General features: G+C 48.5%; 1 protein-coding gene across 1 annotated transcript in view; it reads right to left on the bottom strand.

The window, feature by feature from the left end:
* Positions 1 to 14,985, bottom strand: part of LOC8038476 (glucose dehydrogenase [FAD, quinone]) — a 40,703-nt gene extending 25,718 nt beyond the window's left edge. Inside the window, exons 1-6 of the mRNA XM_040222772.1 lie at positions 14,835 to 14,985; positions 8,789 to 8,991; positions 3,695 to 3,887; positions 2,264 to 2,395; positions 1,443 to 1,567; positions 865 to 1,032 (exon numbers count right to left, since the gene is read on the bottom strand). Of these exons, the coding sequence (XP_040078706.1) occupies positions 865 to 1,032; positions 1,443 to 1,567; positions 2,264 to 2,395; positions 3,695 to 3,887; positions 8,789 to 8,991; positions 14,835 to 14,985 (972 nt within the window). The remainder of the gene's footprint in view (positions 1 to 864; positions 1,033 to 1,442; positions 1,568 to 2,263; positions 2,396 to 3,694; positions 3,888 to 8,788; positions 8,992 to 14,834) is intronic.
* Positions 14,986 to 16,570: the final 1,585 nt, after the last annotated feature.

Genomic DNA, 16,570 nt, shown 5'->3' on the forward strand with positions numbered 1-16,570 from the left:
GGAAAGAGCGTGCGCCACCTTTATGTACACCAAAAGTTTTGGTTTCGTATCCCTTTAAGGTGAGACTGCAGCGAATGCCACAAGCACGAGAGCACGAGGTCGCTGCTTTGAATAGTCCTTTCACAAAACGAGAGCTCGCGCTAGAAATGCACGTCTCAAATCTATAGATGATTGCAAGCTGGGCGACTGGCCGCCGCCATGTCTCTGCTCGAGCAGGCACGCCCGTGCGATTACGAGCTTGCCAAAGCTACGTTCACCCGCGCGTTGCACGCGCTTGCACGCATGGGGCACCACTTGTGGCGCCATGCTTGCAATTGTCTATAGGAGCACGGGTTAGCTGGCGCTTGTAGCTTTGGCTGCAGTCTCAGCTTGAGGGTGAACGAAGCATAAAAGTAATCGAACCGCATGCTCGAAACGCGAAAGGTAAACGGGAAGCTGAAGCACGAGACGCCGAGAGAGCCAAGGCTGAGAGTGCGCGCAAGGGCACGCCGCGCGTTAGGTGAATGACGTCACCGACACAACAAACATGGCGACCTCCCCGACTAAGGTGGATCCGAGAGTGTAGCATATAAATCCATTTATCTACGAAATCATCGCGCCATTTTCAAGACAGAACTATCAGAAATATAGGAACATACAATTGGCCCTAGCAGTGTAGTTATCTTATATTTTATTTTTGGCGTGTCCTAATTAAGCGATTCAGCAAATTCGTCAAAGCATTTTCAGCCAGCGTACGCAATACACTATAGGACCCATGCAGAAAATCTCTTGTTTTGTTGCTTGCAGATGGCTTGAATTTTCTGTGGGTGATTTTGATTGCATAAATATGAAATAGTGTTCGACCGCAACGCAGCCAACACGTACATTCAGTTGCTCGAGGTGGTCTGCCGGGCCGACGCCGGACAAAAGCAGCAGCTGAGCCGAGCCGATGGTGCCCGCCGAGAGGATAACCTCTCGCTTGGCCCGCACCGTCCGCTCTTCGGCTCCTCTCTTGAAGAGAACCCCGTAGGCGTGCTTGTCCTTGAAGAGCACCTGTACACACAGAAACGTCAAACCTGCACAGCGTCGAAGTGCCTCAATACTGTGCGACGTTAGCTTCAAAGTACATTTTGCGGAAGAACATGGCGTCGGAAAGCTAAATGGCGAATCGCTAGTGCTTGCCATTGATATCTGGCCACCAAACTGCGATTATTAAAAAGGTAATTTGCAAATTATAGTGAATTAAATTATTAATTAGTACGGTTTTTCAATCCCCGACGAGAACCGGCGTATTCAGCATGGTATGGCCGATGGTTGCAATCCTTGACACTGGCCATGGCTCGAAGTTTGTTCCCGGAAAAACGTTTCTTTTCTTCACAACCTTCGCAGTGTTGGTATTTTTTTGAAGTCTTCACCGGAACCCCTGGTATATGAGGGAGACGGCGAAATTAAAATCGACTCACCTTCGTCACCTTGGTCAGCAGAGAGATGTGCAGGTTTTTTCGGTGCGACAGGATTGGTCGGATGAAAGTCTTGCTCGCGCTGTACCGCACTCCGTCCTTCACGTTGCCCTGCACCCGCGAAAAACCTGCACCAAGAGGCAGCCACGATGAAGATACACTTGTTCTCCGAGGGCGATAACTTATTGTGTACACACTTATTATAAATATCATAAATGCTAAAGCGTCAAACGCACTAAGCACAGCGTAGCTCACCACGAGCGTATTTTAATGGCCAACGAGCGCGAGCTCGACATCTGTGACTAATGAACATCCGTGTGCGCTGCGCTGCCATATATAGTGACTCCTCTTGACTAATTTTCAGCAGGTCACTCGAAGACTAAATCACTGCGATCTAGCGATCTGACAGTCCTGCCTCGTTAGAGCATCTTCACCCACGAATGAAGAGGGCCTGCGACGTGACACCGAGGATGATGTACCACGTGCTCAATGCGATGCTCATAATGCCTCACATCGCAGAGTTAATGTGCTTGCCATTCGCCGAGTTCCATCGGTGGACCACGGTGATTGGCTCTCCAAGTGCTCGACATAAAAGTGGACTCACGCGCATTTTGCTTTAGAGTGTACACAGTCCCCGAGCATCTTATTATTGTTCCGCACCCAATGAGGTTGCTGCATTAGCCGACCAAGAAGGCCGAAGAACGAATATAGAAGGAGCAGAAATACAGTAGGCCACGCCCGGCGTTTGTTTAAGCTGCCAGGGATTATATATAGGTTGAGACAATTTACCTTACAATTGCTACAGTACAGAAAATTGCAATTGCCTGCTTGTGTGGGACCGTTGTAGTCAACGTAGTCGTAGCCAAGTTCCTTGCCAGCTTCCAAGAAGGTCTTGCTGAGCAACGTGCGGATGTTCGGGTAATCCACCGGAAGCTCGCCGCTGCTGCCGTGGTAACCTGGGGAAGGGCGGGCGCAAGGCCGATCGTGCAAGAAATGTGTGCGAGTGTTCGATCTACCAGGATGCACTACCAAAGATTGAACCTCCTTCCATCAGCCGAACCAGTGAGCAGGCTCATCGATATCATGTAGTGGCAAAAGGGGCGGACACCTTATGGGCACTGAAACCGCATGGCTGTTGAAGCACGACACCGATCGTTCTTCTCACCATTTTAGCTGGCTGAAGGTGGGACAGGCAGAACCATGATCGGTGTTCCGAGTGCACCTCTAGCTATAGCGTATGCATGTGGAACCCCCAAGACTCCAAAGAATACCTGCTCCAAGCTTGGAAAGCAGTTATTCTCTAGACAGCAGGTAGGCACTGTGTGAGCTACGTCCATTCTGAAATATGTTTTGTTAATTGAGAGTAAATTTATGTCATTAGCCGAGATACCATAGGGTTGAACGAGAACATCCTTTTAGGAAAAGGACGTCACTATGTAACACATCATCCTTAGGTAGAGCTGCTCAGTTTTCAATTTTATTCTTGCGTGCTACGGTTCTCATGAAGTCCTGATTCTATCTTCTTATCGAAGGCTATTCTGAAGAAATCAATGTAAAACGCACTGGGTTGGGAGTGCAGTCTGCAGCACCCAACTGAGTACCGCTAAACGCTCTCAAGATCACATTATCCCAACACAAACGGCGAAGCGACAAAGTGCGCGCAGTTGTTTGTGAATTTAACCACATTCGATGACTGCGCGCCATCTATACTTCCGTCCTGAATCACTGGAATGCAGCGAAGCAGGCAATCAGCACACCTCCCCCACCCTATCCATGGGCCCTCTTCAGTAAATTTACCACCTATTCAAGACGAGGCTTACACAGTACGTCACAATTCCTAACCCACCGGGCCACCACCGGCGGCAGACGCGCTAAGGCTCGTAGACGCCGAAGAGCGGCATACACGTGAGCCTTGGCGTCTGCCGCGGCCTATCATTTCGCTCGCTGTCAGACTATCATAGTCAGACACTGCACGGACAATGTGTGGGTCCACCAGAGTCGGCGACAGAATGAAAACGGCCGGGCCTGCCTTTTAAAAGCGAGAGCCTCCAGCACGCGCCTTCCGCCGTGCTTTTGTCGCGGGCGCGCGCTCGAGGTACTCGAGGTGCACGGGTGCCAAAGCATTGTCGCAGATAGGAATGTCACGCTGGAGGCGGTACAAATGAATCTTCTCCCTGCTGCTCTCACCTTGTGATGGTCTTATCAGAAAGAAAGGCGAAGGCGCCTTTTTGTATTCTCGGCGGGTTCCAGCTCACCGTTGTGCACATACTGCTTGACGTGAAAGGACTCGATGCTCTTGAAGTAGGGCAGCACCTCGTCGTAGGACCAACCCTTGGCGCCGTACTCCTCGGCCCACGAGTTGTAGTCACGCTTGTTTCCGCGCACGTGCATCATGAAGTTGATGACGCTTGAACCGCCCAGCACCTTGCCTCGAGCCCACGGACTGTACTGCGTCGAAGACGTTGTATAGAAATTCCGACGTGTTTTCGCCAGCCTTCGACACGTTCGGCGGCATTCGTCGGAAAGTTATATTAGAGGTTCACCGCGCACGCAGGAAACGCAGATAGAATACGAGTGCCTTGGGGATGCACCTTTGAGGCTGCTTGATTGGCTCCACAGGATTTTATAGCGTTGGCTGAGGTCGGGCATTAATTTTGATGGTGTCGAATGCACGCTGTGGAAGCGTTTCGGTGGCGTGGCATCAGCACGACAAGCCCAGCGTCAGATCTCCACAGCTCAGCCCCTTGAAAAGCGTGCAAAGCAGACGTCATAGCGAAAGCTGGCGCCACGAAGTGTCTATGAGAAATCGTAGCCTCCTTTATAATAATATCTCGATAATATCAGCATTTACTGCAATCTACGGGAGTATCCATTACGTGTTATGAAGCTGAGTGCCCGTATGCGTGGCTTCCAGACCTTTCTACACACCCTTTCCACAAGGATGCGGCCATCTTGAATGTCATCACTTGGTATGCGGTGAAACACCGTTCTGATCTCTCCACGCCGCTTGAAGGTGTTTACGAAAAATGCGTGGTTGTCACACATTCTTGTTTTGCCTCACCTATATTTTCTCGCATATTTCAGGCTGAAAAATTCTATTATTTTTTCCTCCTGCATACCAGATATGATACCCACGTGACTGAGAACGACGGAAATCAGGAAACGTCCTTATGCGCTGATCACATTGCCAGCCCCGTGCGAAGAGCTGTGTCAGCAGCGTGCTCGACTCCCACGCCGCTGGCTGGTTTGATCCCCGCCAGCGCTTGTCCTTTTTATCTCCCTTTTGTTTGCATGACTGGAATGTTCCAGGTGACTCGATAATCTGTTGTTTGTACGAGCTCGGAAACTTCTAGATACCCGCGTGCTTTCAAAAGGAGCTTCGCATGGCTGCGTGAGTGAGTCTTCCTGCCGTCACCGTCAAAGTTCGGTCTTTGTTACTTTATGTTCCTCGGCACACGTACGTAGCATTAAACGTTCATTTTAAGTTTTATTAATCAAGTTTATGTTTTTATTTGTGACAATATGTGCTAAAAATGCAGGATAAGAATTAGTTCCACCTCCCTCACCGGCACGTACTGCCTTCCGTCGTGCTTTGGCTGCACGTGCTCACGAACCCCTGAAGTATTGTCAAAGTCAGAAGATTATCAAAGGCAGAATTTTCGCGCTAGTTGAGTTTAAACTCAATTGAATTGAATTGTGTTGTGTGTATGTTTATACGGCTGGACTGCCTGAACGAGCGACTTGTCTCTCAGCTGTAGATAAGCAAGCTGCCAGTGCAGCACAATCGCTAGCCTGGGATTCTTAACGTACACCACGCAGTAAGGATACACGACCACACGCCGGTACTATAGAGTTTCAACTGCATTCTTAAAGGCCGACAAGCAGCCATAACGGAGGAAACACTACCTCAGTTCCTTTTTTCCATTCAACAAAAAGGGAAACACTCCTCTCTGCGGGGAGTAGCTCATCAGACGCTCTGAACAGCAATCAGACACTCGCTTCTCTGGGGAGAGTAGTGGACAAGTGTGCGAGAGGGAACGGAGAGAAGGAAACTGCCAACAGGTTTTCTGCCCGGCCAGGAGACTCTTTTAACATATGTCTCGATGGCGCTCCCTTACCGTACCTATCCGTGACATCACGACCAGAATTTGTCACGCCGTGACGTCGCCTGTAGTAATCCTGGCAATTTATATCAGTCCCGAACGACAAGTTGGATGTTGTGCGTGAAAAGCACGGTAGAAGATTTTAGTCATTGTACTCTTCAACCAATACCGTTTTTGAAAGTATGACCTACTCTCACTTTAATCGAAAAAAAAAAAGTTAATTAAACTAAAGATGTCATAGTGACGGCTTGGTTCATCGTGGAATGTCGACTACGACTAGAGCAGCGCTACGTCGCCAGCAAAAAAGAAGATCGCAATCTCATGGCGGGCAGACCTTTTGCGGAAAACTTTCTCAAATGCGCAGGGTAAGTGGGTAAGCAACTGAATTCTGCTGATGACTCCCAAGACAAACAATAAGCTCAGTACGTGCGACGACGCGATAAGATGCATGTTGCTGTTGACCGAGTAGTATTCACCGATGTTTGTTCGCGAACAAGCACACTGCCGTCCGCTATTGGCGGACTCCTGTGCGCTTCCGGTTTTCCTCTTGTCTTTGTGGTCCGCATTCTTTTGTTATTTATTCTGCTTACTACAATGTGCGAATGTTCTTACAAACATACGCGTATTACAGAAACGTCTGCAACGGAAAATCTTCTTACCCGATCGCTGTGCGTTGCTGAAGAATAAATAAATACACTACCGAGGTCTAGTGGGCCACCAAATACTGTGGCGCCCTCGCGGTATCAACTCCCCCGAAAGCGGTAAATATAGTGAGACATCTAGAAAACCACCATCTATGGACGTTTTTTGTATCCTTTCGTTCTCAGTCACGTGGGTTCCGTATCTGGTACGCGGGACGAAAAAATAATAAAACATCTCAACCTGGAATACGCGAGAAAATGTAGGTGAGGCAAAACAAGAATGTGTGACAATCACGCATTTTTCCTGAACATCTTCCAGCGGCGTGGAGAGATCAAAACGATGTTTGAACGCATAGCAGAAGTGATGATATTCAAGATGGCTGCGCCCTTGTGGAAAAGGTGTATAGATTACAGGAGGGATCACGCATGCAGCTTAGCCAGGTTTTCTTCTTTTTTTTTTTCTTTGAGGGTAAAAAAAAAGGGGGGGGGGGGGGGTGTTTGGAATGGCTGGGAGCAGTGTTGCCAGATGGAGAAAAAAAAAGTCAGCAGATTGATCCCTAAAAAGTCAGTAGGTTTGCACAAAAATCAGTAGATTCTACGAAATATGTGTTTTGCCATGTTTTGCTATTTCCATTAATACACACTTCGAAGAAATAGTATAGAGTAACATAGAACATAGTAACAAATACAAATAAAAATGAAAAAAAAACAAGACCAGTTCTGGAGTAATTGCTTGTGAAGGACAAATTAAAATGGCACCATAAATGTTTCTTTTTTTATTAATCATTATCGACTATTTCGAGGATTATTCTTTGAAATCGAGACTGAGCCACTTTTGGCATCAACGGATGAGGGCGAAAGTGCGACATCCACCTGTCGCTATTATTGACACGAAACCAAAACAAGACGTTCCGGCAAGTGCGCGCGTACATGTCCAATGGAAGTCCTCTGCAAGCTGCCATCTTTCCTTACTGGGCTGTGGAAGGTTTTTGAAGCAATGCTGTCGGCGCAGAGCACTGTTGAGGCTACGCGTCGTCTGCTACGGGCTTATTTCTTTTTCGCCTGACCCAAAGTTTGCGTTCAAACGTGAAGAACTTCATTCGTTAGCTTTTTAAGCCACCGAGGAATAAGATTATATAATTTTCTTGCCACAACCTGCCAAATAAAAGTAAATAAGTGAAATTTGGATGTCGATCCCACGCATTCCGCCGGGCGAATGAATGAAAATGGCGGCCCTCTCCGCTCAACTTGGAGGAGCCGAGAGTTCAGGCGCATGCGCTCACGCCTCTCGCTCTGCGCCGCGGGCTGATTGGCTCACTCGGGAGAGGGACGTTACGGCGAGATCATAGACTGGCCAAACTCTCTCCATATATGGCTCTGGCCCGGATGTCACCGTCGAATCTGCCGAATCTGCCGAACCTGCTCTGGGTAAATAGATCGATGAATATACGGCTACGTCACTCGAATAGGACGGGCTTCTGGGCCATGTAGCCAGTGCTTCGTTTTTAATTCTGGTACAATATGAGTTTCCTTTGATGACCGACACTGGGAACTGAAGGGGACAAATAAAAAAAATTTAATATGTTTACAAAAAAAAAGTCAGTAGATTTTCTTGTTTTTCAGTGAATCAGTAGACCCGGAACGAAGTCAGTAGATCTGCTGATAAATCAGTAGACCTGGCAACACTGGCAGGGAGTTCTCAAACCTGTGGAGTGAGGGGGGGGGGGGGGGGTGTCATGAATTTGCATATAGGGTCGATAAGATTTCAAAAGGGGAAGGGAAGAGTGGGCTGAACCCCATCGATCCTGGGTAAGAAAGGGAGATTCTTTGCTCTTGTTAGCTGTATTACCTTGGTAATGCCCGTGTCCCACAAGAGCGACAGACAGAGACAAAAGACAGCGACAAGCCTCAAACCCATGCAGCATGCTCGCGATGGTACCTTTGGCAGGTGTTTAGTCGTTCGGTGCTCGTGAAGTAAGCACGAGCAATTGCAAGCCTGTCAATGCCACCCTCGCGTGCATGACGCTCGTGTTTGAGCATAGCCTACTTTATTCTACAATCCTCTGAAATCACGAAAGACTCTGGTTTGAGGCTTGTCGTTGTCTTGTTTCTGTCTGTCGCTCTAGTGGGACACGGGCATAACAAAAGTGGAATGGCCCTCGGAAAGGCGGAAAATGGGACGATTTCATCGACAGGGATTTGTGCATCTTCTCCGCGTGGTTAGTCCATTGGCATCATTATAGTCCGTTACAACTCAAGAAGGTAGGGCGAGGTTAAGACGGGCCGGGGAGGAGGAAAGCAGGCGGGACGCTAAACAGAGGAGGTTTCCCCCCCTCTTTTCCAGCGTTCCGTCTGCTTCCTCCTCCCCGGCCCCTCTTACCCTCGCCCTACCTTCTTAAGTTGCAACGTGGAAGCTCCAACGCTCATGCGCAGACGTTCTGCGCAGGTGCAATCCGATGCCCAAAGCTGCTCAGGACACCGAAAGTGTTGTGGTCCCCTATTCTAAAACATATCTATTACGAACTCAAAGACGTCCTTTGGGGTGTAGACCGCGAACGTCAGAGCGCGTAGTATGGTTTGTCTGGGTCTTGCGTCGTCAGCTCACCTTGCCTTTCATGGACTGGCAACTGGCGTTTTGGGGCTCGGTGCGGTAGTCCCAGTCGAATCGGCCGTGGAAGTGTAGCAGCGCCAGCAGCGGCACCTCCGTCGACGCGTCTTCCAGGCCCCCGGCCTCCAGGAGCAGCACCGTGGTCAGTGGGTTCGCCGACAGCCGGTTGGCCAGCAGGCAGCCCGCCGACCCGCCGCCCACTGCGAGCCGCTACGGACTTGACAGGGGTGCGACGGTACGCGCACAACGTCATCGTTGTCGCGCAGGCTCAGACGTCCCTGCTTTGCGGCGCATTCGGAGCACGTCGGTACCGCTACGGTGCATAGAACGCGTCTTCGACTTGTTTAAAGGGATTGTCCGGTCTAAACCAAAAGTACTTAAGTTTTTGCGCTCGTTAGGTCTATAGAGAGCTTTCATATAGAAAAGTGTCTATTTTATTTTGATATGTAATGTCCGGATAATAATTAAACTAGTCATGAGCGTCTGTACGAAACTGCACCCCGAATTTCACCAGTGTCAATGGCTGACATCCTGCCGTTACGCGCGACATAAGGCATGGGATCGTCGGCTATGCAGGCACTTCGTGTACGCGGGGGTCGGAATATGTTCTTCCATAAGTGTTTTGTATTGTGTTTCTTGTTATACTCTATTTTAGGTTGTTCTCAGTTCAATTCCGTTTCTTGTTATAGCAACAACACAAAGAAACACAAAAAAACGACTTTTATCGAGATATTATTCCAAGACGGCCGTGAGCTTGAAGCAGCTATCTTTGCGTTCCTCGGATTGAGATATCATTCTTTGCAAAGAGTTACCACACCTTTGCGAAGAGGATTGCTGAGGCTGTCTATGTTTCTGACAGTAACCGATCATTGCCATGAATAGTAAAGATAATCCGTCATTCCAAGCCATCAGGGATGGGCAGTATTTCAAATAATTTGTGTATTTTGCATTTGTATTTAATTACAAATTGGGTAATGTATTTGACGTGTATATTTAAATACTAAAGCGTGGGTATTTCAAATACAATTGTAATTAAATACAATTTTGTGGGCGAAAATACATCCCACAAATTACTGTTCAGAGCAGGAAGAAGACTACGTTCTGCACCGAATGCAGTGTCTCTCAATCAAGAACAAGCGTTTAGTGACTTTGTGGTATACGGTGCTAGTCCAGGGTAAGAATAGTGACGAAATCGACGTTCGCAGGCAGACTGGCTAAATAAGTGCCTGTGGCAACTTGTGATGCGTCCCTGGAACATTCTAAATGCGCGGGTCGTCCAGATTTCCGTAACTGGTGCAAGTTGCAACAATAAAAAATTCTCTAGCTAGGGCTGCGCGTCTTGGTCGTCTCGGTTTTTTGTTGGTCTATACCAAAATGTAATTGACAAAAATAACTGCTTGAAGCTCTGCACTTTTTTCCCCTATTACGTCCAAGCTGATTAAATGTTTTGTGATTATATTTCTATTACGTTATTAGGGCCTCGCACACTAACTCCCGAGTGTGCGATTCAACATTAAAATGAGATTCCCAGAAGCCCGTTGCAGGTGCCCTGAGGTTGCTGACGCAAATTTTGAGGAATGTATTTGGAAAAGTATTTGGAGGGAGACCAAATACATTTGGTTGTATTTGTATCTTGTACTTAAATGCTGTTCTGGAAATGTAATTAGATTTGTAATTAAATACATTTTTGACAAAGTATTTTACCTTTGTATTTCGATACATATTTGCATGTATTTTGCCCATCCCTGCAAGCCATTATATGTCTGCCAGTCTCAACGCTGTGGCAAGTGTTCAGGGGAAATTCTGTGACTATATGCCGGGGGACATGTGGTCTCCGGACGTGGGCGTACCCGCATATTATTATTCTTTGTTTCTGAAACAAAATTTGGGAGCCGGTAAACTCCAGGGGAACCTCATTTTTGCAAAGTACACGTTATTCACGCGGCACTTGTGTGATGTCCACCGTCGCAACAACCCACTGCACCGTTTACACGGTGATGTCGCTGATCGACTCTGGATTGAGGAGGGTGAGTTCTTGGCTTGTAGGTTTTGGGGAATGTCTACCGATTAACACTTTTACTTTTCTTAGGAACTGAAACCTTCAAAACGTTAGTATGGGAAGTGCTCTCCAGGCCTCCGGAGAGCACTTCCCTTACCGTCCTTTGGAAGATGAAAAATAGTTTTCTTTGAAACTTGTTGATTGCTTAGTCGACCCAGTTCTGAAATAAACTTTGTCTGTACAAATTTATGTGGTTGGAGGACTTCAATTTTTAATTATAAAGCTAGACAGGACGGTGATCATAAAATGTTTTAGCTCAAATGTGCACTGTTACAGCCCTGATGAGTTGTATATATAAAAAACAAAAGTGTTGAGACTTGACAAATATTGGGCTCCCTGCTGGATGGTTCCCAAGACGTCTGAAATGTGAGATAACTATAAACACCTGGTTGTTATAGGAACATCGGCGCACTTTTCAAAAAGTAGGAAATGTAAAGAAGGGGCACACAAATCAATGGAAAATATAAACGGCAGATGACCATGTCAGCCAGGCAGGGGCCATGATCCTTCGAGCGCATCGGCGGGTAAATAAACGCGCGAGATCCGCGAAAGGCGTACTTGCACACCATATAAATTAGTGTTGAGGACAAAGCTGGAGTCCACGCGAGATCAATCACATCGATTAGAATCATTACTGTGAGAGACAGAGGATTAACAAAGGTGCTCTACCTTTAACGTAGACATTTGAAGGCAATGTCTTGCGAGATCATGAGGAATTGAGCGTAGAGCAGCAGCAGTTTGACTGAGAGACACACACACACACGCACGCACGCACACGCACGCACACGCACGCACGCACGCGCACGCACACACACGCACATGCACACGCACACACACACAGGCACGCGCACACACACGCACATGCACACACACGCGCACGCACGCGCACAGACACACACACACGTACACACACACATACACAAGCACACACACACGCGCACACACACGCGCACACACACACGCGCACACACACGCGCACACACACGCGCAAACACACGCACACACACACGCACACAAAAGATGTCTATACGGCGCAACCGAAACCGAAACCATTTTGGATACGAATAGCATTACGAGTGAGCTCTATCGTGAATTTAGACGTTTAGACTATTTAAATGCCTAGCAAGATCATGAAAAACTGATGCTAGAGGAACAGTTTTATTTTCAAAATATGTCTACGCGCCGAAGCCGAAACCAATCTGGGACCTGACAGGTCGCGGCACATTCGCACGCGAACAGCTCGATTCTATTTCACACGGCAACAGGACATCGTTTGTCTGCAGTCCGGGGGTTGCTTCAACCAACCGCATTACAAAAGTCCCCTTAAAGGGCAACTCCGCTTCATTTTTGATAGTTAGAAAACTATGTAGCCCTCTTCAGTATCATATAGGAAGACCTCACGTCAAATATTACGATCTAATTCCGTTTATATATTTAATAAACTGGCCAGCAAACCTTCAAGCGAGCCAAGTCGCCGAAATCTGCCAACTCTAGCGTGCGGCGCGAAGCGCAATCATCAGCGCAGTCAATGCCACGGAGTTGGAGCGGCCAACGCTGAACCACTACGTCAGAGGTATGTGTACGTCATTCTCACGTTTTGCTTGTTTTTACTTCTCAGGACCGGGCGTCCACGTGATCACCGTAACACGGATGCGCTAGTTTGCGCTGCCCTGCGCGCTTATCGGTCTGTTTCTCCGCTCCCCTTCTCTTTCGTCTTCTCCCCTTCCCCGTCTCCCCAGGGCCATCACCGTCCACGCCACGCGAAGCGACCTGCCCGCGTCCAATAAAAAAAAAAAAAAAAAAACCTTCCCGCGTCGCGTGTCCTGTTTCTCGCTCCCTCCCGAACGTCACAAGACCACGTGGTTCGACGGGGCGTGGCCATGACTCTGACGACCCGAGACCGATGTTGCCTGACGCAATCGAAGTTTCGGTTTCGGTATCTGCTGATGTTTAAATTAGGATTACACAAATAATATTGCACATTTCGCGAATCTGAAGACGTAGAGTTGTTTAGTAGTGCTTTGTGAATGTGAATCACATGGAAGCCTAAATTTTTCGGAATTGAGCGGAGTTGCCCTTTAAATCCACGAGGATCTAGTATGACAGAGCAACAAGGTTAAACGAATAAAAAAACGAAAATTTACAGTACAGCAGTCTGGAGGCACCCCAACGCGGCTCTTTACCTGATGTTACGTCAGAGCTTCCGTGGTTGCCAATGTTGCCAACGAAAATGCTGTTTTTTGAGGACGCGTTTTGGGAAGAGTTTAAAATTCAATTTCTTGCGTGTAGGAAGATGAAAAATTCTGATATTGGGCGCAGAGGCTGTTCCTAAACACAGTTAAAACAATATTTCATTGCTTTCTTGAAAACAAAAATCTGCCGGACAATCTCTTTACGTTTTTATACAGCTCACACATCAAAAGTAGTCCCGAAGCGGCAACAAATAACGTCAGAGAGACCGACGAGTCATGTGGTCGGATGTCGCGATCCAGGCGGTTGGTCGTAGACGTCCCGTTAAAAGTGAAAGCCGTTTACAACTTCCTGTAACGCCGAATTGGAGCGCAGCTCTTGAGGAGGAGGAGTGGAGGGTATATTCCTCCTCCTCCCTCGTGATCATGCCTGCTAGTCCTCCTCCCCTCCTGCTCCCCCTCCCTCTCCTTTACCACCTCCTCGTCCTTCAAGCTCCTCCCCTCCCCTCGCCTCCGCCTCCTCGTCTCTCCTCCTCCCCTCCTCCACCTTCGTACTGCTTTCCTCCTTGCCGCTCAAGCCGGACAATGAGGGGAGGAGGAGGAGAAGGAGGGGGAGGAGGAGGAGGGGGAGGAGGAGGAGAAGGAGGGGGAGGAGGAGGAGGGGGAGGAGGAAGAGGGGGGAGGAGGAGGGGAGGAGGAGAAGGGGGAGGAGGAGGAGGGGAGGAGGAGGGGGAGAAGGAGAGGGAGGAGGAGGAGAGGGAGGGGCGCGGTTACGCCGACGCCGACGGCGACGGCGACGCCGACGCCAACGGCGACGCCGCTCAGGCTGGAAACGAACCCCTAAGAACTGCGCTCTAAAAGTACGAGGGAACGCAAGCGTCGCCCAAGTCCTGGCTGCCGAAGTTTGTGTCGACCGTCAAGCTGGACAGCGACCAGTTAATTCGACGTTAGTGCAAGCCATTGAAGGCTTTTAGCAAACCGTAGCCGCGTTCCGTGTATTGCATTACCGGAGTCTTTGAAGCATGCGTTTAAGCGCGCGCCCCGAGGTCATGGTATCACCCGGGGGCGCGCTTAAAATCTGACTTAAAGGCTGCGGTAGTATGGTACGCGGAACACGATAATGGTTTGCTAAAAGTCCCCGTACGCGTAGAGAAAGTCGTCTGCTTCTTGCGCAAGGGTTGCGGTAGCGACAAAACGACGCTCAGCCCTGCGCTTTTGTTGGAACGATAGTGGGTAGACCTCAATGCTAGATGCCTTGAGGTCTGCGGTCTATCCACTATGTTTTTCCATCAGCCAATGAGAGCTCGGCGTTCTGACACAATCGAAACCCCTGTGCAAGAAGCAGACATTGCTCCTGTCTTCGACTTCGCTCGCACTTTTGATGGAATAATAGAGCCTTGAGTACGCGCTCGTGTCGAGAGATGCAAGCCTGCGATATTTGCGTAAAGATGGGCCAGTGAATGGTCGGTATTAGAGCCACCAAAGACGCTACGCTTATCTCGAAACTTCATTCCTCAATTTCTTTTTTTCGTAGGCGCCGCCATATTGGTGCGTAGCTCAACCGATGTAGTGTTGCTCTGTCGCGGTCTGTCTCCTCTGGGGGAACGAAAACAGTTTCTTCAGATTTCAGATAAAGCTTCAGATAACTGACAACAATAATCTTAAGCACCAAGCTGACCGTAGGGTCGTTAGTCGGAAGCTTTTTTAGGTGGATCTCCCTTTGACGATCGGAACCGCCCCACGGGCTGCGCCGACCGACGTTAGGGGTGTTCCGACTGTGTCTGCATGCACTCACCGATGACGTAATCGTACTCTTCATTGAGGCTCGCAGTGTGGTAGGTGCTCATCTCCGGGCTGTCTGAGAAACTCAGGAACCACAGGAGCTGGGCCATGAGGAAAGCTGCCCATCTGGGCACCATGAACGGTATCTCGAATTGGCTGAGCATGGCTGTTGACGGCGGGCTGTGGACGTCTGATGAGAGACACAAGGTCGAAAACGACTTCAAACGAGTTTTAGGCAAAAGGTAATGGTCACTATATATATATATATGTACATCTTTACTGAAAAATAACAGCAAAAGACGAACCTTTTTTGGCTAGGTTTTTGGCATTTCGTGAAGCGTGGGTAAAAGTGTGGCCGCGAGGTTTGACACTGATTGGATGACGGTGTAACGACTCGAGGTCCACGTGGTTCCTCCGGAACGTGGCGCGCACGTCATCAGACACTCGATGAGCACCGACGGGCCGGAGCTGTTCCCAGAGAACTCGTTTAACTGCATATTTACAACAAAAGGGCCATGGTACACCGTTCTTAATCAGCAGCATCTTGGCAACGTTTCATTTCTCTCGCGCCGTATGTGCGTTCTATTTGTCTAGCGCGCCTCTCGCGCGCGTCTCGACCACCTTTCTCTCTTCATCCGAACTCGAAGCGGCCTCAGCTTCTTTTTCTTCTCTCGGAAGTGTCATCGGTTTCGCTCCCGTAGAATAGGTAGGCTTCCCCAGCTCACAGCATTCCGCCAAAGTCCTTGCCCATACAAAAATGGTCTGTGGTCGTCTATGGAAAATTCTATGGCAGCCTATCACCCCCTATGGCCTTCTATAGAAAATTCTACAAAGGGCTATCAGCCCCTATGGCCTTAATGGTCCGCCATAGAAATCCATAAATACAGCTGCAGCCAGCTACAGTCCTCTTTCTAAAGACTGGGAACCAATAACATACTTTACCCGCTTATAGAAAATTCTATGGCCACGAATCTAAAAATTGGGAATTAATAAATTGTATTTACCCGCCTATAGAAAAGTCTATGGCCCTTGGTCTAAAGAGAGGGAAGCAATAAATGTTCTCTACCCGCCGTAGTGGTTTTAGTACATGAACTCAAAGCGGCGCCAAAAGCCGGCGCCGCCATGTTGCACGCTCTGGCGTGCCCGCGCGATACCCCACGATAAGCTCGTGATAAATGAGATCGTGCTTGGATTCGGACGGGGCTGGTCGTGTCTGTTTTTTGATCCTGAGCCGGCGTTCTCGGACCCACAGAATATTACACCGCCTATAGAAATTTTATGGCCCCGAGTCTAAAGACTGGGAACCAATAAATTCTGTCTACCCGTCCATTGAAAATGTTATGGCAACGAGTCTAAAAATTCCTCCTCCATGCTCGCGGCGGCAGTGGTTGTCTGCTAAACGATCTACTAAAACTCTCAGCACGGGCTCTTGAACTTTCTGACTTGGGCAACTTGATGTTTACAAGCGGTCGCGTTATATCACCGAAAACAGTCTCATTTTAGTTGTCTGCTGTGATACCCAAGTCATGGTTCGTGGGTCATTATCACTCCCGGCACCTACTTTTTATAGGAAAAACGCTCCAGGTTAGAAAATTAAAGCAATACTCAATTTCTGTAATACCGGTGACAAACCATGACCCAAGATATGTTCTCTGCTGTTGCAACGAGTCGTGAAAAGCAGTAATATTGTTTGCTTGAAAAATCCAATGAAATACTTGTGCAAGAATTACAATTAACTATTACCCCACC

This window comes from Ixodes scapularis, unplaced genomic scaffold (assembly GCF_016920785.2).
Source record: "Ixodes scapularis isolate PalLabHiFi unplaced genomic scaffold, ASM1692078v2 PGA_scaffold1__304_contigs__length_218370807, whole genome shotgun sequence".
Taxonomy (NCBI): domain Eukaryota; kingdom Metazoa; phylum Arthropoda; class Arachnida; order Ixodida; family Ixodidae; genus Ixodes; species Ixodes scapularis.